The 26823-nt window shown below is 41.1% G+C and overlaps 1 protein-coding gene across 2 annotated transcripts; it reads left to right on the forward strand.

Moving 5' to 3' along the window:
• On the forward strand, window positions 1-26302 carry klhdc10 (kelch domain containing 10). 2 transcript variants are annotated; one of them, XM_078419543.1, is made up of 10 exons: window positions 1-483; window positions 8558-8650; window positions 12301-12522; window positions 14519-14673; window positions 15918-16066; window positions 17455-17539; window positions 18318-18384; window positions 19715-19762; window positions 20839-20978; window positions 22172-26302. In XM_078419543.1, the coding sequence occupies exons 1-10, from the start codon at window positions 417-419 to the stop codon at window positions 22379-22381; spliced, it is 1236 nt and encodes a 411-aa protein (XP_078275669.1). In that variant the 5' UTR covers window positions 1-416; the 3' UTR covers window positions 22382-26302. The 2 variants fall into 2 exon arrangements, with proteins under 2 accessions (XP_078275669.1, XP_078275668.1); XM_078419542.1 differs by lacking the exon at window positions 8558-8650.
• Window positions 26303-26823: the final 521 nt, after the last annotated feature.

Consider the following 26823-nt stretch of genomic DNA (forward strand, 5'->3'; position numbering starts at 1 on the left):
GCCTGTTTGTGTTGTGAGGGGAGAGCGGGACGCGGGCCCGAGTCGGGCCGTCAAGCCGCGGCCTTTCCCAGTCGCTGTCGGGCCGTCAGCGCCGCGGCCTTTCCCAGTCGCTGTCGGGCCGTCAAGCTGCGGCCTTTCCCAGTGGCCGTCGGGCCCGAGTCGAGCCGTCAAGCCGCGGCCTTTCCCAGTCGCTATCGGGCCGTGAAGCCGCGGCCTTTCCAAGTCGCTGGCGGGGCCGTCAAGCCGCGGCCTTTCCCAGTCGCCAGTGGCAGCGACCCGGCCGCGGTTGCTTATGACAGTGTAATTTATTTTTAATTATTAGGTGGCTGGAGGTACAAAACAAAGCTGTGGCGTGGGGTCGACGTCCCCCGTGTATCGGGTGGCTCGGCGGCGGCCGCCGCGGCCGCTCTGCGGGGATGTCGGAGCCGGCGCTTCTCAGTCAGTTCGTGAAGGTAACCGAGAGGCCGCAGGTCTGGCCGCCAGGTCAGTGTTGGATCGCCCACTCACAAGTAATCTGTAGAGTTATACCCACAATCAGCCGGCTGTATGTACAGTAAAACAGTGCTGGAGTAACTCCGCGGGGCAGGCACCATCCTGGTGAATCTGTGTGTGGACTTCGTTGCAACAGATTGCTGTGGAGGCCAAGTCAATGGATATTTTTAAGGCAGAGATAGATAGATTCGTGATTAGTACTGGTGTCAGGGGTTATGGGGAGAAGGCAGGAGAATGGGATTGAGTGGGAAAGACAGATCAGCCATGATTGAATGGCCGAGTAGACTTGATGGGCCGAAAGGCCTAATTCTGCTCCTACAAAATCTATGGAAGGAAGGTACAGGCAGCGTACTGTGTTGGGACTCTTCTGACTACAGACCACACGTACAGATGTGATCCAAATGTCAGAAGCCAGGATGCACATGATGTCTTTATCCTCTTGGATTCTGCTATTATTTGCGTCCTTGTGTCTCTTTTATCTAGTTCGTCCTCAAACACAACACAGACATCTATAGATGTTTGCAAGAAACAATACCACAAATTTTAAGACCTGATCGTGTCTTCACCCTGGCTCTATGCACCCCATCCATTACAGTTATCCATTAATAATCAAGTTATGGGTGTATGACCGATTACAAATACCACCCTAAAAATAAATTGTAAAATATTAATGGGTAAATTGAAGACTTTTTGACTATGGTCATCAGATTTGCTAGCTCCACATGTGCAAAAGTAATATGCATTATAACTAGACTTTATGTGCGAGTAGGATCTGCAGCTGGTGCATCTCTGCCACTGAAGTGCCTAATTAAATGTGTGTTTACAAATATTCTATTAATGTGAACCTGTATTGGTGATGCGCTTAGAAGTAAAATTGACTCTATGTTTGTGTAGGAAGGAACTGCAGATGCTATTTGAAACTAAAGATAGACACAAAATAATGGAGTAACTCAGCAGGACAGGCAGCATCTCTGGAGAGAAGAAATGGGTGACATTTTGGGTCGAGACCTTTCTTCAGACCCTTCTTCACCCATTCTCTCCAGAGATACTGCCTGTCCTGCTGAGTTACTCCAGCATTTTGTGTCTATCTTTGACTCTTGTGTTGTTTGCCATCACAGATTCTGAATGTGAATCTAATACTAGATTGTGGTCTAACTATTCAAATTGATGCCAGTGTGCTATAATATCTGCTCCTATATCAAGTTGTGTGCAAATAGCATATAAAATAGATATAGATTTGAAAGTTGAACGGAGGTAGCATTTATCAAAGTTAGTAGGGTTAATAGTTCCGAGAAAAGCCAATCTGAAAAGGTCAGGATAGAACTTTAAATTGTTTAGGTTGTGGAGAAAGGGGTGGAGCAGAGAGAACAAATTAATTGTTTATGATGGGATGATAGTGAATGTCAAAATGTGGTTAAGGCACATTTTATTTAGTGCTGACTAAAACAACAAGCCTGCATGGGCGATAACTGCCAGCTCCCATAATTATATTGTGATTTTAAAAATTAATAATAATTGGTGCATGGGTGGAAGAACAACTGGCAAGCTTCTAGGTTATGATGCATTTTGTCCCAAAACTTTAAAAGATTTGGCAAGTGAGATGTGTTGGTTTTAATCTTCCAGAATCCTGAAGATTTGCGAGAGGTTTGATTAGAATGGAAAATAGCAAATATAACTACTAGAAAAGGGAGGAACCAAAATGCAGGATTTTAAAAATTACTTGGTTTAGGGAAATGTCATAGGTCGAAGGTTAATAGTTATTATTGAAGATGATGTAGCAAGGAAGGCATTTTGAAAAATTCAAGGGAATCTAGCAAAGTTGATATGAGTTTTATTAGGTGACAATAATATTTAATTCATTAGAAATATTTGAGGAGTAATGCAAATAAAGGGGAATAGATGGATATACTTAAATGTGGAATTCTATAAATCACCAAATGTTTTTGCAGAAAATAAAGCTGTTGAGTAGTAGGTTATGTATTAACTTGAATAAAAGATTGGTGAATGGGAAGTAGAGAGTAGGTATGCATGAGCCTTTTTCTGGTTAGCAGGATGTAATAAATGGTGTGCCTCTGGAGTTGCTTTTGAGGCCTCCTCTTTTACAACCGGTTGAGTGTGGTCTCGCTCTGGCAATGAAGGAGGCCGAAGACGGAAAGGCTAGAATGGGAGTTTAAATGGTTAGCAACCAAGAGATGCTACAGGCCTTGGCGGACCAAGCAGATGAAGGTATGTTTGCTGATGATAAAGATAATTAAGGAAGTAAGTTATGAAGCAGACATAAGGAGACTGCAAAGAGATTTTGAAATTTAATGGGAGAAATGTGAAATTTTGATAGGAAACTATTAAAAAGTGTTTTATTTTTCTTAGCTTTGAGATTCAATGGGATTGGGGTACACTGGTGCACAGTTCTCAATGAGGAATTGGTTGTTTAAAATGGACAACTTTTCCTGAGCATTGTGCGTCTGTGGAACTCTCTTCCTCAAAAAACAGTGGAAGTAGAATCTTTGAATATTTTGAAGGCAGAGTTGGATCAGCGGGTGGATGATGAATTACTGCGGATGCAGATTTGAGATTATATTCAGATCTGCCATTGACCTATTGGAAGGGCAGGTTTGAGGAGCAGAGTGGCTTCTAGCTCTAATCATATGGGGTTGAAAGGGAGAAGCTTTGAGAAACTGCAAGTCGAGGAGGAGGGGGTGACCAGGTGCAGTTATAGCCCGGAAACGTCCAGTTATTTGAAGTAGCGGCAAATTGTGTGTGATATTATATGTTCCGATAGCATACAAGATAAGGAAGGTCACCTAATTCAACTATTTGAAGTGATTTTGAAAAAGGATGTGAATTTGTAATGCAAGTGTGGTAAGGCGAGAGGTGATGAAAGTGTGTGACTAAAAATAATCAGTGTAGGAGGAGGCCAATGGGATAATGAAAGTTTAGTTTAGCGATACAGCCTGGAAATAGGTCCTTCTTCCCACTGAGTCCATGCCGACTAACGATCATCTGTACACTAGCTCTGTCCTACACACAAGGGACAATTTACAGACACCAATTAGAATACAAACCTGCACATTCTTGGAATGTGGGAGGAAACCAGAGCTCCTGGGGAAAACCCACACAGTCACAAGGAGAACGTACAACAGCGCCGGTAATAAGAATCGAACCTGCGTCTCTGGTGCTGCTTCACTGTGACATGTTAGCTCTTTAAAAGAGCAATCAAGTTTGACCCACTCAAGCTTTTTTTACGGTGGCTGTTTGTTTTTCCTTGAGTATTCATCCACTTCCTTTTTGACAATGACCTTTTGTATTAAAAAAAAATCTAATTTCCTTTGGCTCTTCTGCTAATTATCTTAGTTTTATGTATTTGGTTTGGGTTGACCTGATGATAGTAGGTTTCCACTTTAATCTGGCCAATGTTCTGTATAATTTGAATCCTTTTACATGGAGGTGCCCTTTGTGATAATTTAAAACAGGTATATGTGCATCCCAGGTGGGAGATTGTTGGAGAAATTCTTTAAGATATCTATCTGATTATTTTTTGGACAATGAACCATTCCATCTCCATCTCAAAATATCCATATGCAGTTTTTTGGTGATGGGTCTATGACAATGATAAGGGCAAGAATGTAAATGATAGTCATAGAGTGAAAAAGGTCCCTTGGATTCCTATTTAATCTTTCCCCTCCTGATTATATACACATCTAAAAGATCATACAGCCTCTTGCACTCCAAGGAATATGGTCCTAATCTGCAAAGCAAGATTGCCATTTGTAACGCAACCCCTCAAATCCTGGCAACATCCTCATAAATCTTCTTTGCACTCTTTCCAGTTTAATGACATCAAATGAGGTTTGTTTTGCAATGAGGCTTGTATTCTCCACATCGTCACTGCATCTGACATAATGGGGTTCATTTTGATGCTGGATTTCAGAAATAAGAATAAATTTAAAGTTAAAATAGGGGTTTTCAACATTTCTGAACTGCAATATGACGTTTTTGCTCTCCTAAATTCCAGATAAACCTTTGTTCAATGTTCCGTAGAAATGCAGGGTTTGCTTTAATAATTCCAATAGTTTGCCCTCTCCCAGGGGAATCATGTCCCCATTATTCATCGACTACAATGTTCATTAATTACCTGTACTTGGTATTCATTGTCCTTTCCAAGGATTTCCAACTATTTGACCTCTGCAAATTGCTCTGTGCCCTTGTTCCACCTCGTTTCAAGGTAACTACACTCTGTCACCTTCATCCATTTCTGGTAGCTTTGAAACCCCAATACCATGTCTTCCTTCACTTGCTTTACACCATGCTTAAAGTTCTCCCTTTCATTCTAGGCCATGTTCTTTGCTGTCAGCTCTGAACCTGCCTTTGAATCACTTGTTCAACTGTAACCCCTAAGTTTTTAGCCCTGCAGTGTTTGCTTGTTTTTGTGTTGAAGTACTTTGGGATGTTTTATTACATTAAATTTACACGGTTAAGTTAAATGTTGGGAGTGGTAATCCATCATGAAAAGGTCTTGAGTGGGTGGGATTGTATATTGCTTCATATTCAAACCATTGGAAAATCTAGTTCAAGAAACTAGCTTAAAGAAGAATTGTGAAAATACTTTTGAAGAGACGGAGCATAATTGTGGCTTATGTTCTGCATTCGTTTTACCAATAAATTTGCTTGGGAGATACCAGGAGTTTGGTTTATCTGGGGCCAGAATATATATTGAATATATATCCATAGAATGATATATTTTTCTAAATATTTACTAAAATAGCTTCCGTTGCATCAATAATTCCATTGATGTTTGTTCTGATCTACCATAAGCTTTAAAAAATTCAAGTGAACAAGCTCTGAAGACTCATCAAATAAGGCTGTTTATTGTTAGGAACTATCACAGAAAAACTGAACTAATGCTCATTTACTGACCAATCTCATTGACTGAAGAAAGCTGCTGACGGAGAGTGCAGAATTGACCTGTCGCATTGTTAAAATAGGCCAATTAGGTGTACATTAACGAATGGGGATGGGGTAATTTTACCTTGGAAAAATCTGTGAAAATTGTATATTTTTCATGTGTTATTGTAAACTGCGATCAAATTGTTTCTAGTACCAAAACAAAAATATTTTCCCAAGGGAACTGGTCACTTTACTGCATCGCCGGCCAAAAAAAGACAGTGGATGAAGTCTCAATATCAAAGTGTAAGCAGCTGTTTGGGGGAATATGAATTTAACCACATGTTGTACTAACAGACCTGACAGTTGTTAACATGCTGACTAAAGCTCAATTTTATTCGGTCAAATAAAGATCAAACTTATTCAGAAATAGTCTTCAAACCCCACGTCCCTGTATCCATATCAGTTTCGGTGAAAGATCTTAAGTAACATGCCTTGGCCAACTGTTATTTAAACACCATTGAAGTATTATATATAGTATTGTAGTAACTATATGTTCATAACACAATTATCTACCTAGCATCTGCATTCAACCACTGTATAGTTCAACATTGCTGCAGAACAATTGATTCTACAACCATGATTGATATTTATTACTGCAACTAATTTTTCCACTCTTCATACAAGTTTTTAACAAAGTAATAGTTACTAGCAAGATTATTTCATCGATAGCTATTCCAAACAAAGCACTTAAGGCACCTGTTCATTAATCATGCCCCAACTTGGATCTAAACCAGCGGTTGAAGATTTTGGCATTCCCAACCCTCCCTCTGGCATTTATACCTCTTTCTGAGAGTATCACTTTGTTCTCTCTTTTATCTTTATTTTAATCTTATTCTATATCACTAGCCATAGTGCCATCAACTTTTTTCTCACTGCTGGCGCATTGACTTAATCAATGATTTAAAAATAATAATTATTTCGTCCTGATGTACCTCTGGCTGTCGCCTTGGCTCTAAGACCAAATGAGACAAAGAGGGGGGGGGGGGGGGGGGAGGCAGCAGCTCTGGTCAGAAGTGAGCCAACCAAATTGCACACAGTGTGATTCAACAAACAGGAATGTGATTAAACTTTACTTTTTAGATCTCCTGGTGGCTGAGCACTTCAACTCCCCCTCCCACTCCCAGTCCCAGTCTGACCTTTCTGTCATGGGCCTCCTCCAGTGCCATAGTGAGGCCCACCGGAAATTGGAGGAACAGCACCTCATATTTCGCTTGGGCAGCTTGCAGCCCAGCGGTATGAATATTGACCTCCAACTTTAGATAGTTCCCCTGTCCCTCTCTTCCCCTCCCCCTTCCCAGTTCTCCCTCTATCTTCCTGTCTCCACCTATATCCTTCCTTTCTCCCGAACCCCTGACATCAGTCTGAAGAAGGGTCTTGACCGGAAACGTCACCCATTCCTTCTCTCCTGAGATGCTGCCTGACCTGCTGAGTTACTCCAGCATTGTGTGAATAAATACCATCGATTTGTACCAGCATCTGCAGTTATTTTCATATTTCATATTTCAGATACAGCGCGGAAACAGGCCTTTTCGGCCCACCAAGTCCGCGCCGCCCAGCGATCCCCGCACATTAACACTATCCTACACACACTAGGGACAATTTTTACATTTACCCAGTCAAATTAACCTACATACCTGTACGTCTTTGGAGTGCGGGAGGAAACCGAAGATCTCGGAGAAAACCCACGCAGGTCACGGGGAGAACGTACAAACTCCTTACAGTACAGCACCCGTAGTCAGGATCGAACCTGAGTCTCCGGCGCTGCATTCGCTGTAAAGCAGCAACTTTACCGTTGCACCGCCGTGTCTTACATTACTTTTGAGCGTGGTGGTAATGAGAAAAATATTGACTATAAGACATGAGAAACCTTTAAAGTAGCATCATTTGATCTATCTTGTGTCCTTCGAATAGGGCAAATGGGGCCTCAACTCGTTATCAAGAGAAAATCACTCTGCATTAATACCACATATCCTCCAAATTGAAGTTAAAATGGGGAAAAACTGTAGAACGGGTTGAATCCAGCGGTGTTGGCTTATCCTGTTTCAAATGTCATGATTGGCCCAGAGATTTCTACCCGAGAAGCAGCAAAAGTTTTTGATCCCTGTCTCTGTTCAGTGAATTCCCTTTCTCACTGAAAACTAGTATATGTTTGGCTTCAATATGGATTGTATTTCAAGTCAAGTCAAATTTATTTGTCACATACACATACACGATGTGCAGTGAAATGAAAGTGGCAATGCCTGCGGATTGTGCACAATAAAGAATTACAGTTACAGCATATAAATAAAGTTAATAAGTTACTATAGTGTAGACAAAAATTTAGTCTCTGGGGTTATAAAAGTTGACAGTCCTGATGGCCTGTGGGAAGAAACTCCGTCTCATCCTCTCCGTTTTTACAGCATGACAGCGGAGGCGTTTGCCTGATCATATTTGATTAAAGCTAATGTTCACTGGCCTAACTTTTGATCATCGATGCTGAAAGACCAATGCTTATTTTAGATGAGGGTTGGGTGAGGTTTGTGGTAAAGAAAGAAAATGAAAAGAAAAATTTCACACCAATACATTCCTTTTTTTCTTGGATTCTTGGCTGTCCAAATCTTCACCGAGGTACAATTGGCAATTAAATATGCATGCAATTTTCCATTTTGCATGTAATTTTAATTACACAGATCCATAAACAAATTAAGAGACATGCTGAACAAGTTTTTTTGTTACATAGACTGAAGAGCATTTGTTTTGGGACTCTGAAAGAGAAATCCAATTAGTCGTTTCACTTAGCTTTTTGCTTTTTTACTAATTTCTCCTCTTTAAATGATTTTTTCTGGATTCCTCTTGAAGCAGATCTATTAGTAATTTTCAATCAGTTTTTCAGAGTGTACATTGATTGCTGTGTAATTTCTCACCTTCTCACAAACTGTTTCTCTTTGGTTACTCCATCAAATTTATATGCAGAATGACAAAGAAACAGTATTGCTTTAAAAAAAACCTCCTTTACTACTGTGCAGATATATGGCTGTAGACAAATATACATCATAGTTTCTCTTTGATTTTGTGTGTCTTGATCCCATTTTGCTTGAGTTGCCATGTGTGACTGACTCATTGCTGGTAATTGTGGTGACAGGCTCTCAGAAGAAAGTCAGATGGTTCCCCGTTAGGAGGCTCTTCGCCCAACCTTGTCCCAGTCTCAGGATTCCTTACAGATTTTTAAAGACAGGTGGGTGGAGATGGCAGACATCGCAGTATGTAGCTGGTGAGATATGTTTCTGTCAATCCACTTGTGCTTCCTCTTTTTTATTCCTTTATGCCTCCCTCTCCCCTTCTCCCTTGCTTCTTAAAAAGGTTTTGTGACGGATATATGTCAGTAATAAATCTATCATTTTATATTTAGTTCATTGTTAAAAGTGACTCTGCAACTGAAAAAAGATTTCGTCCCTTCCTGGCAACATTTCTCAAATTTGTTCAGAGACCTCTTTTGTTTGGACCATAATTTCTGATGAATTTGTGGAGGGTTTGGAGTTTTTAAAAAAAACAGTAGTATAAAAAAACTTGTACTATTACTGACTGGAGGGATAAAAAGAGGAGAGTTGCTACAGCGAATCTACTTAATCCAAAACTGTGTGGATGTGCAGTGGGAACCCCCAACGTTCTGCAACTCCGTGCCACTGTGCCACCCTTGGCACCAGGAGGGTTTAAAAGCATACAAAGTACAGGAGTAGCTCGGCAGGTCAAGCAGCATCCTGGAGAACATGGATAGGTGACATTTTGGGTCTTCGGACTGATTGTAGTGAGGGAAGAAGAAACCTGGAAAAGGGGAGAAGCAGGACAAAGTGTGGCAGATAATAGGTCGACACGGGCAAGGGGGGATTAGACAGACAAATGGGTGGAACAAATGCCAGAGGTAAGAACAGTAGATGTGAGTCTGGTTTCTGAAGAGTTGCGGATTGTGAAGCCAGAGGGGGAAAGCAGCGGGTGGTGGTGGAGGGGAGAGATAGTTGGGACTCCAAATGGGTCCCAGGGGAGGAAGGGGGGGGGGGGGGAGAGGGGGGGGGGTGGGGGGAAAGGGTGGGTGTGGGGGGAAAAGGGGGGGGGAGAATTAGTGAGAGGTTACCTGAAACTGGAGAATTGGACGTTCGTACCGTTGGGTTGTAAGCTACCTCCAATTTGCACGTGCCCTCAGTCTGGCAATGGAGGAAGCCCAGGACAGAAGGTCGGTCTGATGCATGGGTCTTGCATTATCACCTATCAATTTTTTTCCCCAGCAGTTTGTGTCCTTTTGTGTATTAACCAGCATCTGCAGCTCTTTATTACTACTTCAGGAGTATTTAAATGGTTTCCAAGTACAAGAATCAAAGTACCTACGGAAGAGCAATGTCTCCCAAGGCATTTTAGAGGAGTCTTCAAACAAAAATTGATAGTCTTGAAAGTTATCGGGCAGATGTTGAAAGTGTTGGGTTTTCAGGGGTGTTTTTAAGGGAATAAAGGCAAAGGAGAGTAAATGGTGGAATCTAGAACAAAAGTGAAACACTGGAAGACTCAGTGGGTTGAGCAGCATCTCTGGAGGCACCAGTCCTGCTTGAACTGCTTTTTGTTCCAGTGTCTGTAAGGGTGCAGGTAACTGAGGCAGAGCTAAAGGTGATTATCCAGCCGTGAAACGTGTGATGTTGAGTGAAGTTAGTTTATTACATCATTACAGCTACAGCCTGCCAACACTAACCCCTGTTCATGCATGAATAGTAGCCTTTTGCCCTAGTGGTTTTGCAGTCATCAGATGCATATCTGCTGGTCTTAATCTTGATGTGGCAATTACATCTATTGCTTACCTCAGTTCCTCTATGTTACTACACTTTTTAGATCCTACTTGGATGTTTGAATATTTGAGCCAGAGAATGCCCAGGGACATTTTTTGTATTTGCATACAGTTTAGGGGTGTACTTTTTTTGTCATTGTATTAAAAAAAATAATGGATTAATATCACAGGAAAAAAATAGTGTAAGGTATTACAATAAATTGCATAACATTTTGTGCAGTAACAACATTTTACCCAAGCAATCTATGCAAATGTTTGTTCCACTGTTACACCTTCTATCCTTTTCTACATGCTGTCATTACTGCATGTCCTTTTTAGTTTGTATCTAAAATGTATATTATTTGCCTCGCTTACCACTGAACGCTAAATTCGATACACTCTCCACTCCTGATGAGGAAGTTTGCTCTTGATGACTATCTTGTGTTAATTGACTGGTTTCATTTATTTCCCCGAGTAGAAGCAATTTTTCTATCTATTATATCAAAATATTTAATTTCAAATAACATTTTCTGTTTTAATGAGTGGAACATTGTCCTTTTCTAAGGGATATAATCATATTTTCAAAATCTTTAAAGTTTTATACAAACATCTTCTCCAGTGTTTGTTGTTATAATAAAATATATTAAAACCCAAATTCCATCTGGTCTAAAATCTATTTTTTAGCATAACTTGTTTACTAAATTCTTTTGGGTGTAACTTCAATCTAGATCACTTCTCTTTTTTTTTAGTGAGTAAGATTGTTTGTCTGTCTTCAAATTGTTTGTCTGTCTTCAAATCCTAGTGCTGAGATAAAAAAATGGATTTTTATTTGTTTCTGCATTCATAACTTCCATTCATTATGTGTTTCAGCATGTTTAGAGTAAATGATTTGGCAGCAGATCCTCTTGTGAAGTGTCCAATCAATAACAACATAGCTTTGGAATATTGAGACATTTAAAAAAATACATTAGAAGTGGGCCCATCTCTCTGAGTCCCAGCCAATTTTCCATGACATTACTCACAGAAAGTAGGGGCATGCACCCTTTCAGAAGGGCAGCACAGTGAATATGCAATGCAGTAATGTTAATTATGTGTATGCTTTAATGAGCCACTTATGTTACTGTGTTTCTTGATTAATTAATGGCTAACAATCTTGAGTCCCCTCAAGTGACTTAATTTAGCCTGATGATGATTTTTGGAAACAGTGTTTCCTGAATGTCACCAGAAGGTATCTGTTGTCACTTTGAAAGCATCTCAGGAAATGCTGGACTTCTGTGAAGGGTAACACAGAAATATGCTTGTTTTGAACGTTGTCTTTCTGATATAGGATTTGTGTTTAATGTGCCTTTGTGGCCATTTAAGATGGCAAGAGCTAATACCCGCAGTTAGCCAGCAAGGTACCCTGTTGGTACTGCTGTTGGGTCAGAATTTTGGAGTGGATGCTGGTCCCATTCTGGAGAGTTGAGTGTAAAATCTAGGCTGACACTCTATTGTTATACTGGAGGAGTACTGCAGTTTTTAAATCCTTGCTTGGATATAAAAGATCCAGTGGCATTATGTGACGCGTAAGCTACGGCTTGTATATATCCTCACCAGCATCACTAAATACAGACTGCTTGGTCATAATTGCATTGCTAAATGTGAGGTTTTGTGTTGTATTTTCTGTGTTCGAACATCCTTCTCTGCTGTGGTCCACTGCTCATCAACCCTTAGCAGAACCTCCCCTTTCTTGACACTCTTTCCTGCTGATGTTGGAGATGCATTGTCTCCTCCAACTATCCTGCCTATGGCCCCCAAAAAAGCTCCTAGCTGAAATGTGATTAACTTGAATATCTTTTTGATTAAGCATTCATGTAGAATGTAAACTTCTCTAAACTGAGACGGACAAATGCAGATTAGATGATCACTTTGCTAAATATCTTTATTCATTTGAGGCATCTCAACGACATGAAAGGCTTAAAAAAAAAATTTTGATTGCTATTTTGTGACGTGTAATATTTCTATGATTTACTTGTATGGATCTGGACCAGTTGGCAATAATTTTATTTTTCCCCTTTTACCTCTTTTCCTTCTCCCAGGTCACATTGCTCCACCCGCTCGGAGTGGACACCGCTGTGTTGCAGATAATTCAAACCTTTATGTGTTTGGTGGCTACAATCCAGACTTTGAGGAGTCGGGTGGTCCAGGGAATGAAGCTTACCCACTTTTCCGAGAGCTCTGGCGATATCATTTTGCTTCTGGTACTTGGCAACAAGTTGGTACAGAGGGATTCATGCCCAGAGAGCTAGCATCAATGTCAGGTACAGCTTGCATCATTTCTTGTATGCTTTTTCACTATGAGCACTAAATTTTATATTCACTACTATGATAATTAAATCTGTTGTAAAATATACTGGCTAGGCATCTGGAATTTTTGAGTCTTATCTATTTGACATGCTCCAAGAAGATTAAAATGCACAGTATTAAACTAGACAGTAGTGAGGGAGAGTTTTTATAAAAGGCATAAGAAGAGTGAGTGGTGGAGGTTGCAGCTGTTGGGCAGCTGCAATTATGGAACAAAGAGCAAAGGTAGTTGTTGTAAAATGTCACTATATTTGGGCTTGTGCACTGCAGTGATTAGGTTGAACTCCAGCAACGTCCCATCCATTGTTGTCTAACTCTGTCCATGTAACCTTTCATTGTTTTCTCCCATACACCTATGGTGCATCTATGATATTTGTCTTGACCTGTCGCTATACCTCATTCTTGCCCCTATTTATGATTTGTTTTTTCTCTGGTGCCTATCTTGCATCGACTGACATTAGTTTTGCTCTTTCCACAAGTAGAAACTGCATTGGAGTGAGACCAAACGCAGGCTCGGCGATCGTTTCGCTCAGTCCACCCTAACCAATCTGATCTCCCAGTGGCTGAGCACTTCAACTCCCCCTCCCGCTCCCAGTCTGACCTTTCTGTCATGGGCCTCCTCCAGTGCCATAGTGAGGCCCACCAGAAATTGGAGGAACAGCACCTTATATTTCGCTTGGGCAGTTTGCAGCCCAGCGGTATGAACATTGACTTCTCCAACGTTAGATAGTTCCTCTGTCCCTCTTCCCCTCCCCCTTCCCAGTTCTCCCTCTGTCTTCTTGTCTCCACCTATATCCTTTCTTTGTCCTGCCCTCCTGACATCAGTCTGAAGAAGCGTCTCGACCCGAAACGTCACCCATTCCTTCTCTCCTGAGATGCTGCCTGACCTGCTGAGTTACTCCAGCATTTTGTGATACAGTAGAAACTGCATCCTCATGATTAAAATTCTGAAATATTTCAAATACTTCAAATATGTTGCCCTTTAGAGGAAATGAACCCAGGAGTTCCACCCTTTGCTAATTCTTGTACATTTGCAGTTCTGCATTACTAGGACATAGAACAGAACAGCACAAGAATAGGCCATTTGGCCCACACTGTCTGTGCCGAACATGATGCCAAGACCAACTCTTATCTGCCTGCACATAATCATGTTAGTTTAGTAAGACTTTCTACCACCTATATTTCTACTCTTTCTCTGTAGAATTAATTCTTGTTTCATTTGGGTTTTTTTCCCTTGCTGTTCTGCTGCACTTTCACTTTTTAAAATATGCTCATTACTTTGCTTCCCTGACCGACTATTTTTTCCAAGTGTGTGTCATCTCTTACAGGTTGTAATCCTTCTCTGTGTCGACTTACATTTTAGTGTTTGATCAGTCTATATCCATTTCATTAATGTGATCTCGCCACTAATCCATGTGGGACCTACTTTTTATTACTGTTTTGAATAGATGTGTTTCATCCTTGCAGTCAGCTTGTTATTCAGTAAACTACTTGCCCTCTGAGTATGCATGTTCCAACCATGTTCATTATTGTGTTGCATTAATGCGATGGGATATGATAAGCCAGTACCTCTGTTTAAAAAAATCTCATGAGCAGGAGAAAGATAGCAACAATAATATCTATGTGTGTGCAGGTTCTGTACATTTAGGGTCTAGTTGTATATGGGTGTGGAGGGGTGGTTGTTAAGAGTTTAAATATTAATGTATCTGCTGAGAGAGATAAGTTGGTACACTTGGTTATACCTGGGTATGAATCCATCAAAGCACCAAGCATGACTCCTCTCAATTTAATCAGTGTGCTTTCTGGTACATCTTTAGCTTAGATTAGGTACAGATCTCTGGAGTAGGCAATCTGTTACTCGATACAGAATAGGGATTCCATTAATTTGAGAAGTCATGACCCATTTATGATGACTACTAAGATGTAGCAATGTTAATATTGTCTACCTTCCAGTTGTTTTACATGGTAATAACTTGTTGGTGTTTGGAGGCACCGGCGTCCCCTTTGGCGAGAGCAGTGGGAATGATGTTCACGTGTGCAACGTTAACTACAAACGATGGGCACTGCTTAATTGTCGAGGGAAGAAACCCAACCGTATCTATGGGCAGGTCAGTGTCTCCCTGTCCTTGAATGATTATTGACATAGCAAGCAATGCTACTCGTTCTTTCCTCCTATCCTTTCCAAAGTATCTCTCCCTCAGCAGTTAAAAGGGAACCCGTATCCTCTTACTCTGGCACCCAAGCCTGTACCTTGCCATCACTGCCAATAGTAATCTTACAGTTTTAATGTTCAGTTGAAGATTTATTATTTGCTTATTTGTTGTACATTTTACAACTACAAATTAGATTGTTCTCTCTTTCCTCTAAATTGTTCCAAATTAACATGCAGAATGTAATTGTTGGACTTTGTCTGATTGTGATGGCCAGTCTAGTAATTTCTCATAGTGAAACATGGCCAGAAATAACAGAGGAGTTTGAAAGCATAATCTGTTCATGGTTTGCGGTATTGCAACTATTTATATAGTGCTCAGCAAAACTCTGATTTGAACTGGCGATGATTCTTCTGTTCTTGATTTGCTATATTACAAACACTTGTTTTCTAAGTGAGTTTACTTTGATCTACTATGCACAGGCACCAGTTAGAATGAGCAAACGGCCAGCTCCCATGATAGTTGCTCACATCAATAACCATTCCAGACTATATCATTTTTTTTCTCGTACACCATCAGCCACAACCTCCCTGCCCTCACTGTTTCTAGTTGGGTGTCTCATCATTTATTTTATACGGGAGAAATTTATTTTTTATCACTGCTGCTAAAGATCGGGGGATAATAGCCACGTTGTTCAAATGTCCACATTGTTAACTTGTAACACCTATTGATGGGGCTTGCAACACAGGTCAATTGAGAATAAGCTCGGGCAATAACACAAAGTTGTAATAGAATTCTGATCCAAAGTCTACAAAGGAATGATGGTTACTAAAGGTGAAGTGTAACCAATGGGAAACTAAGACCAGAAAAGTTAAGCTTTTGATATTGAAAAAAATCAAATTGTTTTGACAGGGTGACTTTTGCCACAGCTACTACTACAGGATGTAGTGTGATAGACAGATTCCATTAATTGTGGATTTAGAAATGTTATACTGGTAATCTAAATGAAGACAGATTGAAATAGTTTCTAAATAAGCCCTGAATTACATGACATATATGACATATAGTCTTATTATTTTTCTAATTACCCCTTTCCAATTATAATCCTTGAGAACTGGAGAGCCAGAGATTTCACCCATGGTAAATCAGCTACCATTTGGAGAACTGTCTTCACTGTCTCTCTCTTTGCTGTTAACTTCCAGGCAATGGTGATCATAAATGGTTACCTGTACATATTTGGTGGGACAACTGGTTATGTTTACAACACAGACTTACACCGACTAGACCTTACGGCTCGAGAATGGATACAGCTGAAACCAAATAACCCTCCTAGTGACTTACCAGAAGAAAGGTGAGCAACAGTAGAACACTTTCTGCTCAAGGCAGCTCCCAAGATCAAATAATATGTGCGAGCCTCTGATATGGTCAGGATTGGGTACAACTGTAATGGTATTGTTAATCTCTATTTAAAGAAAGGGCGATGAACTAACATTTTTATCATTGGACGATGGCCGCATTAATCCAGCATGGCCTTGCACTGATCCATTATGCTGTTTAAGGTACCCTCCTGCCTGATGTTTGGACGGGACTAGCAATGGATGTTCTATTTTTGGTTTGCATAGAGCAGGGTGTTGAAGGCAGCTTGTGTTTGCATTGGGTTCTCAACCCACAATGAAGTATCCACCTGATAGTTGTTGCAAAGATAGCATGACTAATGTTTTTAAAGGTGAGATAGGGTATAAATGAGGGAGGGGCTACAGCTTTATGAAGTAGAAGAGAACCTAAAATTGTATACAAAAAATAAGCGGCACGGTGGCACAACGGATGCCTTACAGCGAATGCAGCGCCGGAGACTCAGGTTCGATCCTGACTACAGGCGCCGTCTGTACGGAGTTTGTACGTTCTCCCCGTGACCTGTGTGGGTTTTCTCCGAGATCTTCGGTTTCCTCCCACACTCCAAAGACGTACAGGTTTGTAGGTTAATTGACTGGGTAAATGTAAAAATTGTCCCTAGTGTGTGTAGGAGAGTGTTAATGTGCGGGGATCGCTGGGCGGCGCGGACTCGGTGGGCCGAAGGGGCTGTTCCCGCGCTGTATCTCTAGATCTAAAACAAAAATCTAAAATGAACCTGACATTTCAGTCTTCAGTTAAATATAACAGATGCTGTCTATTTTGGTTTAATTTTGTCGTGCTTTTTTCCACTCCATGCTTGTGAAATGCTCCATACACTGGAGGCATGCCAGGTATTGGCGAAGCCTTGGGTAATCTACAGTTGTGAATGATTTTGTACTTTGTCAGGTGACTGGCTTTGACTCTCTTCTATTGCCATATTTAATTTCTCTTTTGCTTCTTGCTGTTAGTTCTAAGGGTGCTTTTGGGGACCAGTTATTTGGAGACTGTTGGAGCAACAGTTGTTTTCTCTTGCATCTTCATGTGCAAGTGTACATTTCCAGCAGTGCAGCAGCATGGTATTGGATGTGTTACATGAGAAATATGCTGTTGTCTCTAGGTAGAATCCCCAATCAAATAAACATGCGAGTTGGTTGAGGTAGCTCAAAGCATAAAGAAGTATTCCAAGGAATGGGAGGAGAATAGGCAGGAACCTAAAGGTTGGCCAGGGTGAATGAACAGGAAGTTGCAGAAGTCTTTTGCAGGGAAGTGTAGAACATTAAGTTAGGACGTACCAAGGTCTTGGAAGTACACTCAAATAAGTGTGTTTGGGACAATTTGTGTTTTCAGGTACCGACATGAAATTGCGCATGATGGACAGAGGATATATATACTGGGCGGGGGAACATCATGGACAACCTATCCACTAGATAAGGTAGGGGATATCAGCAACACTCAGTCCTGAGAGGAGGGTGGGGGGTTGGGGTGTAGGAATTGGTGGGAAAATAAATTGGTGGGAAAATAAATCAAAATGTCTTCATTAGCTTATTTTTGTAAGGAATATATGATAAATGTTTGTGGAGGATGTTGTCAGACAGGTCTTGATGTGTTGATCTTTATTTGGAGGAGAGCTGTGGCGGTCATAGGTATGGGAAGTCTTGTTTGGATCATTCCATGATCTATATCAAACTAACATCTAGAACAGAACGAGTTGTGCTATGGTGGGGTAATAATTAAATCCTCCCAGATGCCAGACGTGAGCTGGAGTAGTGCCAGATCAATAATCTTTTGCATGTTGCTACCAATCTATACAGTAGAATGGACCTACGTTTTTACTGTTTTAGTAGGGTTTAGAACTATGTATTACAAATAAAATTACATATGGACAGATGATAAATGAGAGAAACAAAATAACAAGCAAAAGTTACAGAATAGATTTACTCACCAAGGTAAATATAGTTTGCAGGAATGAGTCATAAAGGATGGAAGGAGAGTTTTAAAAACTGCTCTTTAGTTTGAACACTAGGGGAGTTCAGGGTACAGTTGGATGCTGAGCTGCTAGCATTTGATGAAGGAGCTCAATAGAACAAATGGCCTTGGTATTCATAGATCTGGAGTCCATATAGACATGATCTATGCTAGATGAAATACAGGGAGATGTGAGAAGGAACGGTACTTCCTAGACATAAAGTCTGCATTTATTTAATTTTCAGATACATGCCTATAATCTGGAGACTAATACATGGGAGGAGATACAAACAAGACCGCAGGAGAGAACGGGCAAGTTTGGCATGTACCTTTTTCTAATGAAACCAAACAGAACAGGAATAAAGAGCACTCTGCAGTTTCAAGGGCTTTCTAGTTTTTTTTGCTCTAGGTCTTCTGCCCTTTTCTGCTAACACCCATCTGCCCACTGCCCTTCCATCCTCTCCCCCAACAAACCCCTCATTGTTTGGTTTTCAGTTCACACGTGTGCTGGACACCACCTGAGACATTTTATCTCTCAGCTTTCAGACTCTACTGGAGCCTTGAAGCAGCGAGTGTTAGAGATAGGTGATTTCACAGTCACTTTGCTCAAGATCAGAGGTATAAATTTAACGTATGGAGCTATTAAAGGAAACTAAAACCACTTCAACACAATGTTGGAGTAACTCAGCGGGACAGGTAGCATCTCTGGATAGAAGGATTGGGTGATGTTATGGATTGAGACCCTTTTCAAACATCACCCATTCCTATCCAGAGATGCTGCCTGTCCCGCTGAGCTACTCCAGCATTTTGTGTCTATCTGGTTTAAATTAGCATCTGCAGTTCCTTCCTATAAATTAAAACCACATGGTAGAATTGTCTGCTTTACCTCCTCTGTGCAACATCTTCAATTCTTGGCTTTTAAATGTTAAAGCTGTTTTGTCCTCCCAACCTGCAACAGTTACTTGTGAAACTCAAAAAAGATATTAATTTCCCTTTGCAGGTTCAAATTATTTTTAAAAGGGCATTGAACAACTGAAGATGGAAGGGTTTAAGGATAGAACCTAGAGGCTTATTTAAAAAGCTGGGTTTTGAGAAGATTCTTATCGAGGAGGAATTAGGATCTTGCTGAGAGCGGTGAGACTGAGGCAGTTGCTGGCTTTGTTGCCATTGATTGGGTTTGAAGGAGATGAGCGAATGGACAAATGGAGCAGCAGGAACCCCAGGTTCCAGGAGGTTACGGAGATTGTGGTTCAAGACCAGGGAATCAACGGGCTATGGGTGTTTTTACATGGAAGATGATGCAGCTGGCGTTACTTTGTCAAATTATTGGCAGAGTTGAGTTCTCTGCAGTTGTATTGTACTTGCGTGGTTGTGGTGGAATCCTTCATGGACATTTTTTGTTGTTGCTACAATTAGTTTCATGGTGTGAATAATTCCTTGCTGTTTCATCCATGAGTCGGGGAGAATAAAAATGGGATTGGTGTAAAATAGGTGCTTAATAGTCAGCATGGACCTAATGGTCTTGCAGTCTGTTCTATGTTGTATAATTCTACTCTGGTTACAGTTCATTTCTTGTCCCTCTCCCATTTTCTTCCTCATCGTAGCCAGATGCTAACCAGTTTGTTTATTTTTTTAACTCCAGGTTTCCCAGCAGCTCGAAGATGTCATAGCTGTGTACAAATAGGACATGGTAAGTGGATATTTTCTGTCTGTTAAACAACATTCCTTCCATGCTAATGTACTGGCTTCTGTGCCAAGAGCTCTTGTGCAACAACATTCTATTGGTGCCTGTTTGCACCCCAAACACAATGCATCCACTGATGCATTGCATGGCAACGCAATGCAAGGTGTCAAAAGTTATGGGGAGATGGCAGGAGAATGGGGTTAGGAGGGAGAGATAGATCAGCCATGATTTAATGGCATATTGATGGGCTGAATGGCCTAATTCTGCTCCTATCACTTATGATCTTATGATCCATAGGTTCTTCATTATCCACCCTGCTTTGTTACACATCATGGGACTCTACTAAATTTATTAAATGCATTTTTTTCAATCATAATATCATGATTACTCTACTTAATTATGCAATGACTTTCCAAGTGTCCACTCGGCAGCAATTTTCCACATTCCTTCTTTGGCTCTCCCTCCTTTCTTGCATGATTCTGTTACATTTGCTGTTCACTGGGAAAATTGACACAATGCTGCCTACTCTTCCTGATACTGGCTGATTATTAATGGTTAATCTGTCTTTGGCAAATGAGCAGCTATTCTGCGTTTCATTTTTACTGCCTGGAGCAGAATTCTTAATCACCGGAAACAATTGAGTTTTCGAATGAAACTTTGTGTGGCTCAGTGGTGCGCTCTGAATCAGAAGATCACTGGTTCCAATGCCTGTTCTAATACTGAGGAAATCCAACACCATCCTAGGCACTGTATTTCAGCTGTGATGGTAAATTGTGACCCTGTCTGAACTTGGGTGGTGTAAAGGGCCAGAAGGCTCTGTTTTGAAGAAAAGCAGGATTATTCTTGTAAGCCAACATTTATTATTCAATCAGCATCACCAACACCATGATCTGGGTGTGGGCAATTGCAGTACATGTCTTGCAGCTACATTTGCATTGACTGTAAAATCTTTAGGTATGACAATAACATTTGATTTTGGTTTCTTCCTTCTCGTGTAAATATTGGGTTACTAATGTTTGGGTGCTGTTGATTCTACATTTAGCAGATAAACTGCAACAACTTAATTTGATTATCTTTTGCAGATGTGTATGTATGTGGCGGATATAATGGTGAGGTAATACTTGGGGATCTGTGGAAGCTCAGTTTACAAAATTTCCAGTGGATTAAACTGCCTGCAGAAATGCCTGAGCCAGCTTATTTCCACACTGCAGCAGTCACCCCGGTGAGTGAAGTTGGGTTTCATATTCTGAACCATACTTACATTACCACTTTATTGGAGTCAGGTTTTAGCATCACTGCCAATAGCCCATCCACTATCCTATGGGAATCACCGATGTGAAATGGTGACTGGGAACTTTATTTTCCCTCCATCAAAGGTCCTTTAGTTGACATGTTATGGTTTCTGGGCACTGACAGCTGCAGGGTGCAAGAATAGGATCTCCTCCTTGCACCCAATTTGGTGTTCCGTAATGTGCAGTGATCCTATCTAAATGCATTTTATTACAATAAAGACAGCATTGGAATACTCGGCAAGTCTGGATGCATTTGCGGAGAGCATTTCAGATTCCACCATTAGTTTGAAGAAGGGCCCCGACCTGAAATGTCGCCTGTCCATTCCCTCACAGATGCTGCCTGACCTGCTGAATTACTCCAGCACTTTGAATTCTACTCAGAATTTCAGCATCTTGTACCATTAGTTTTTGTTTTTCCAAGGCATGTTACTGTATTGGGCACCAAACCTACCAGAATTGGATCTAGTTTCCCTCAAATTCATTTGCAGGAGGTCACTAATCTATCCTGCTGTCTGCATAAATTCTCAAGTCATCGAGTGTGTAGAAAGGAACTGCAGATGCTGGTTTATACTGAAGATTGACCCAAAGTGCTAGAGTAACCCAGTGGGTCAGGCAGCATCTCTGGAGAAAAAGTGGTGGTGTTTTGGGACAGGACTCTTCTTTGGACCTAAGGGTTCTGATTTGAAGGAGGCTCCTGACCTGAAATGTCACCCATCCACCCACCCACCACTACTTGGATGCTACCTGACCTGCTGAGTTACTCCAGCACTTTGTGTCTATCTTGAGTCATCGAGATCACTATCAAAAGCAGCAAGCAGGTCAAACCCTAGTGCTTGACCCTGCAGGACACCTGCAGCTTGCCTTCATGGCAATCTAGCGTCTCTGACCCTGCTGTCTTAGCATCATAATGTTACAAGTTACTCCTGAGTTTCTGCTTGTACCAGTCCGACCCTGATCACTGTTCCAAACTGTCTGCTTCATTCCTACAACTACTGCAAGCTCTGTCTCCAATTCAACAAAGTTGGAGCAGGTGGGCATGGACTAGGGCAGCACAAATGAAATGCTGGAGTTGAATTTTGCTCTGGCCATAATGTTTTACAGTCTTGCTCATGGTGTTTTACAGGCCGGCTGTATGTATGTACACGGTGGAGTGGTCAATATTCACGAGAACAAGCGGACTGATTCTCTCTATAAAATCTGGCTGGTGGTGCCCAGCCTATTTGAACTTTGTTGGGAGAAGTTACTGAAGAGCCTCCCACAAATAACACAGTTCTCAACGACACAGCTGCTCAATCTTGGACTTACACAAGGACTTGTGGAAAGACTTAAGTGACTGCTGGTGAGGATATGGAGAAACACACTTCTGCAATATGGGTGACGTTGGAGGAAGCTGCAGGGAAGAATACTCCTCAAGGCCTTATCTGCCATAAGTGTTGGATGACTGTTAAATTTCTAAACGTCCTGTCACTTTTTGCATCGTGCCACTGACTGAACCCAATTTTCCCTGTTCCTCGAGCCAAATTGGAGCTTGCTTTAGAAATTGATTTTAAACTCTTCCTCGCCCCAAGGTTGCTCCAGTTTTCAGGTGCAGGTCAGCCTGCCGCTGAAAGGGGCTTTGCTTACAAGTCCAAAAAAATTCCATCCAGTTATATGTCACAATTTGAGAGATATTGGTGGTGGCTGCTTTGCCCTCTCACTTTCTTCAATTTCTTCCAAGAGCTCTGCATTTTGGCAGGTCTCTTTTTACTTTTTAATTCATACTTCACTTGCTCTCTGACATGTACACGCCCAGTGCTTTGTGTCTTGATATTGGATTTTTACCTTTTTTCGCTGTTGCAAACCCCACCCTGTTTTTTGGAAATGTATCTCAGCTTGGGGAATTGGCATGCCCTTGCCACCAATCCACCTCTTTTTAATCTTCCTCCCAGCAAGATCCAAAAATCCAGTGTCTGCCTTAAATGTTCATTTAATCACCATGAATTCTTTTTGTAATCCCAAGGAATCTGATCCGATTCCTACTGCGTGTCAATTGTGTGCTTGTTTCAGCTTTGCCGGTTTTGTTTAGTTAGCTGTTGTTTTTGTGTGTGTGTGATTTATTTTTAATGTATTGTTCTCGTGTTGGGCAAAGAAAAAGAAACATCCACCTTCACCCCAGGTTTAGGCTGCCCTTTGGTGGCCTATGATTAGAATTTGATGGCAAATGGGTCTGGGTGAGTTGAGGGCCTGCTCTATTTATTTGATGGTGGAGGTTATCTGGGACCATTCGGTCCATGTCCAGATCCCCAAAATTTAAACCAGGCCCTATTGCTGTAGGGGAGCTGGTGTGAATTAAGAAACCCAGGAGAAATCCTGGATGAAGAGTGGACAAAGCTTCCCATGTTGCCTTTCCCTTACAATATACTCCACCCCATTGCTATTTCCTTTATCTGTCTTGAGAGCAGTTTTTTTTCCTTCTCGCTCCTCTACCGTTTAGTGCTCTTCTATGATTCACATTGAAATTGCCAATTTTTCCCTTTTGCAAATCTACTTATCCTTTTTTGTTTTGGACTGGCTGATCAGACACTTTTCCACCTTGTCCCATCCAACACAATTAGTGGAAGTAAGGTTGCGTTTACCTGTCCTTCAGTTTTAGCCTTCGGTTGCGTCATGCCATGCTCTAATCTTATAGTTGGCTGGTCTGCTCAATCACATCTGTCAATAGTGCAGCAACTAAATAAAATAAATTAAGTACTGTCCTTTTATGGGTTCCTCTCTATCGTGAGCCTTTGTGGACAGTGAATATGTAGTCACTGAAAGAGTTAAGATAAAAGAGAATCCAAAGAATTATTAAGTACATTAAGGGCAAAAGAGTAGCTAGAGAGGGAATAGGCCTTCTTAAAGATTAACAAGGTTGCCTGTGTGGAGCCACAAGAGATGGGCAACGTATTGAATGAATAACTTTCCTTTTTATTTACTGTGAAGATGTAGATGGTAGGGAACTTGGATTACTTAACAGTGATGTCTTGACAACATTCCACATTGCAGTAGAGGAGGTGCTGGAAGTTTTAAAACACATTAAGGTAGATAAATACCTGATCACGTATATCCTAGGACATTGTGGGAAGCTCGGGAAGAAACTGCAGGACTCCTGGCAGAAATATGTGTCATAGATCGCCACAGCTGAGGTGGTAGAAGACTGGAGTGCCTAATGGTGTGCCTCTATTTATAAAAGGGTGCAAGGAAAAAGTCTGGAAACTACAGACTGGTTAGCCTTGCCTCATTGCGTAAGTTATTGTAAGTGATTCTGAAAGACTGGATCTACATGTTGGAAAGGCATGGACTGATTGGGGATAGTCAATATCTGTGGGAAATTTTCTCTCATGAGTTTTTTTAAATCAAAAAAGGCAAGGAAAGAGCAATAAATGTTGTTCACAATGTACTACATGGTAGGCTGGTGTGAACATAGGATCCAGGGCGAGTTGGCCAATTAGATATAAAGTATGCATGAAAGAAACGGGGTGGTGATGGTGGATTGTTTTGCAGACTTGAAGCTCATACCTCGATTAAACTTTGGATGTGAATGTAGGTGGCATGATTAGTAAGTTTACAAATTAAACTGAAATTGATGGTTGTACTGGACTGTGGCGGTGGTTATCTACAATTAAAACAGGATCTTGATCAATCGAACCACTGGGCTGGGGAATGACAGAGTTTAATTCCATGAAAGTGGGGACACTGTGCGTGCTGAAGGTGTTTGGTCTGCTTGCCATTGGTGGTCGGGACACTGGGATGCAATGTTACAGCTGTACAAAATGTTGCTAAGGCCATATTTGAAGCACTGGTTGACTTGCTGCAGGAAGAATGTCATTAACATGGAAAGCTCCCAAACTTGAGGACGTTACTGGGATTGGCGACTTTCAGTTGGAAGAGGCTGGGTCATTTTTCACTGGAGCATAGGACGCCGAGGGGTGACCGTCGAGGTACATAAATCATGAGCATTGATAAGATGAACAACAGTCTTTTCCTCTAGTAGGGGAGCATAAAACTGGAGGACATGGACTTAAATGAGAGGAGAAAGTTTTAAAAGGGACTTGAGGGCCAGTTTTTTGAGGTGTGTACAGGGAATGAGTTGTCCATTGAAGAGATGGGGGGTTAATTATGGCAACCAAGATACTTGGACAGGTACGTGACTAGCAAAGATTGAGGGAGTGAGGCTAGGAGCAGTTCAGTACAACTCAGGCAATTTAGTTAGCTAAAGGGCCAGTTTATATCCTGTTATTCTGTCTGACATCTCATTATCTTGCTCTTAGGTTTTGAATACTTGATATATTTAAACCTCTATGCTTGTGCCACTCTGCTAGTTATCGGCAACTGTATCAGAGACCCTGGAATATCTTGAGCAGCTGGGTGTTTGTGCCGTTAAACAATTAACACTCAACTCAATAATTGGGACAGCAGTGAATATAATGGTCTCCAGTTAGTGGGGCGGGGGATCTAACCAACTATTTTGTCAATGGCCAATGTGAAAGTTAAATATTGGAATGGTACTAGTGCCTCTTGTGGAGACTTGTTTGAACCTGTCCTCTGAATGTAGTTATTAGCATTGAACTGTCTCTGCATTGATCTTGCAGCGGTTGGCATCTGTAAACAGTGGAATCTTTTAATTAACATTCAGTATTTTAATCTCTTACTAGAAGCTGAACTGAGCAGAGGCTTAAGAATCCCATTTTTTTTAAATGATGGGATCACCATAAAAGTGGGTCAGTCCCCTTTTTAAATTGTTTGGGGTAACCAGATTTAATTTTTTAAATCAAAGGTTTTCCCCCTTTTGTAAAGATTAATAAAAGCATGATTGAATCAATGGAATCGATTGCTACCTTTTAAAGTAGCACAGATGGTCTTTCTACTTTAATTGTGCATGTCTCTATGAAATGTGACAGTCACCTTTCAAATAGATAACTTCCCTGCATATTACTTGTCTGGGGTGGGGTCCTTCTGCCTCTGACTAATTATCATTACAGGTAAAATAGATTGCCCCAGAACATGTTAATGGGTGTGTGTGATCCAATACTTGGCAAGGCTATCTTGCACCAGTTTTTAGTATTGGAAGCTAAATTAGATGGTCCACTGGGATTGAGATGATTAGATGAAGATTGCGTGCCATTGCAATTGAAGCAATGTATACCAATACTTACATTATACAATTTGTTCATTTATACTTTATGGGGATGTTCCTTACAGCATTTAAATGACAACCTGAATTTCCCCACCATGTTGTGATTTTAAAGTTTCCTTATAATATTTTGTATCTTCTGGTTAATGGCCTGGTGCTTACTGCTCAAACTTAAGCAGTAACCTTGAGAACAAATGTGCTCATATTGGGAATCAGTTCATTTACATGGTACAATTAAAACATGTCCAAAAGGTACCACTCAGCAGTGCAAATAAACTGGACTTGTATTGGACACATCTCAATCAAGGCAGTTTAGATATCTTAAAACTGAAGCATAGCCACTTTAGTGTCATCTGCAAAAGTAATCATGCCTTGTACATTTTCATCGAAATCATTGATTATAGGTGACAAACGGCAGTGGACCCAGCACCAATCCCTGAGGTACACCACTAGGCACGGGCCTCCAGTCCAAAAAAACAACCTTCCACGAAGCCAATTTGCACCTATCTTTCCTTGGAGTCCTTGCAATCTAACCATCCAGGGCAGCCTACCATCCAAATGCACATATCTTATACCTTAGAATACTCTCTAGTAACTTTCCAACCACAGATGTTAGACTCATC

Source organism: Rhinoraja longicauda, chromosome 23, assembly GCF_053455715.1.
Source record: "Rhinoraja longicauda isolate Sanriku21f chromosome 23, sRhiLon1.1, whole genome shotgun sequence".
Classification (NCBI taxonomy): Eukaryota; Metazoa; Chordata; class Chondrichthyes; order Rajiformes; family Arhynchobatidae; genus Rhinoraja; species Rhinoraja longicauda.

Coding starts and splice junctions, on each gene's coding strand:
- klhdc10 (XM_078419543.1), top strand. CDS start 417: ATGTCGGAGCCGGCGCTTCTCAGTCAGTTCGTGAAGGTAACCGAGAGG. Junction 8,651..12,300: donor TTACAGATTTTTAAAGACAG/GTGGGTGGAGAT, acceptor TCCTTCTCCCAG/GTCACATTGCTCCACCCGCT. Junction 16,067..17,454: donor AGTGACTTACCAGAAGAAAG/GTGAGCAACAGT, acceptor TTGTGTTTTCAG/GTACCGACATGAAATTGCGC.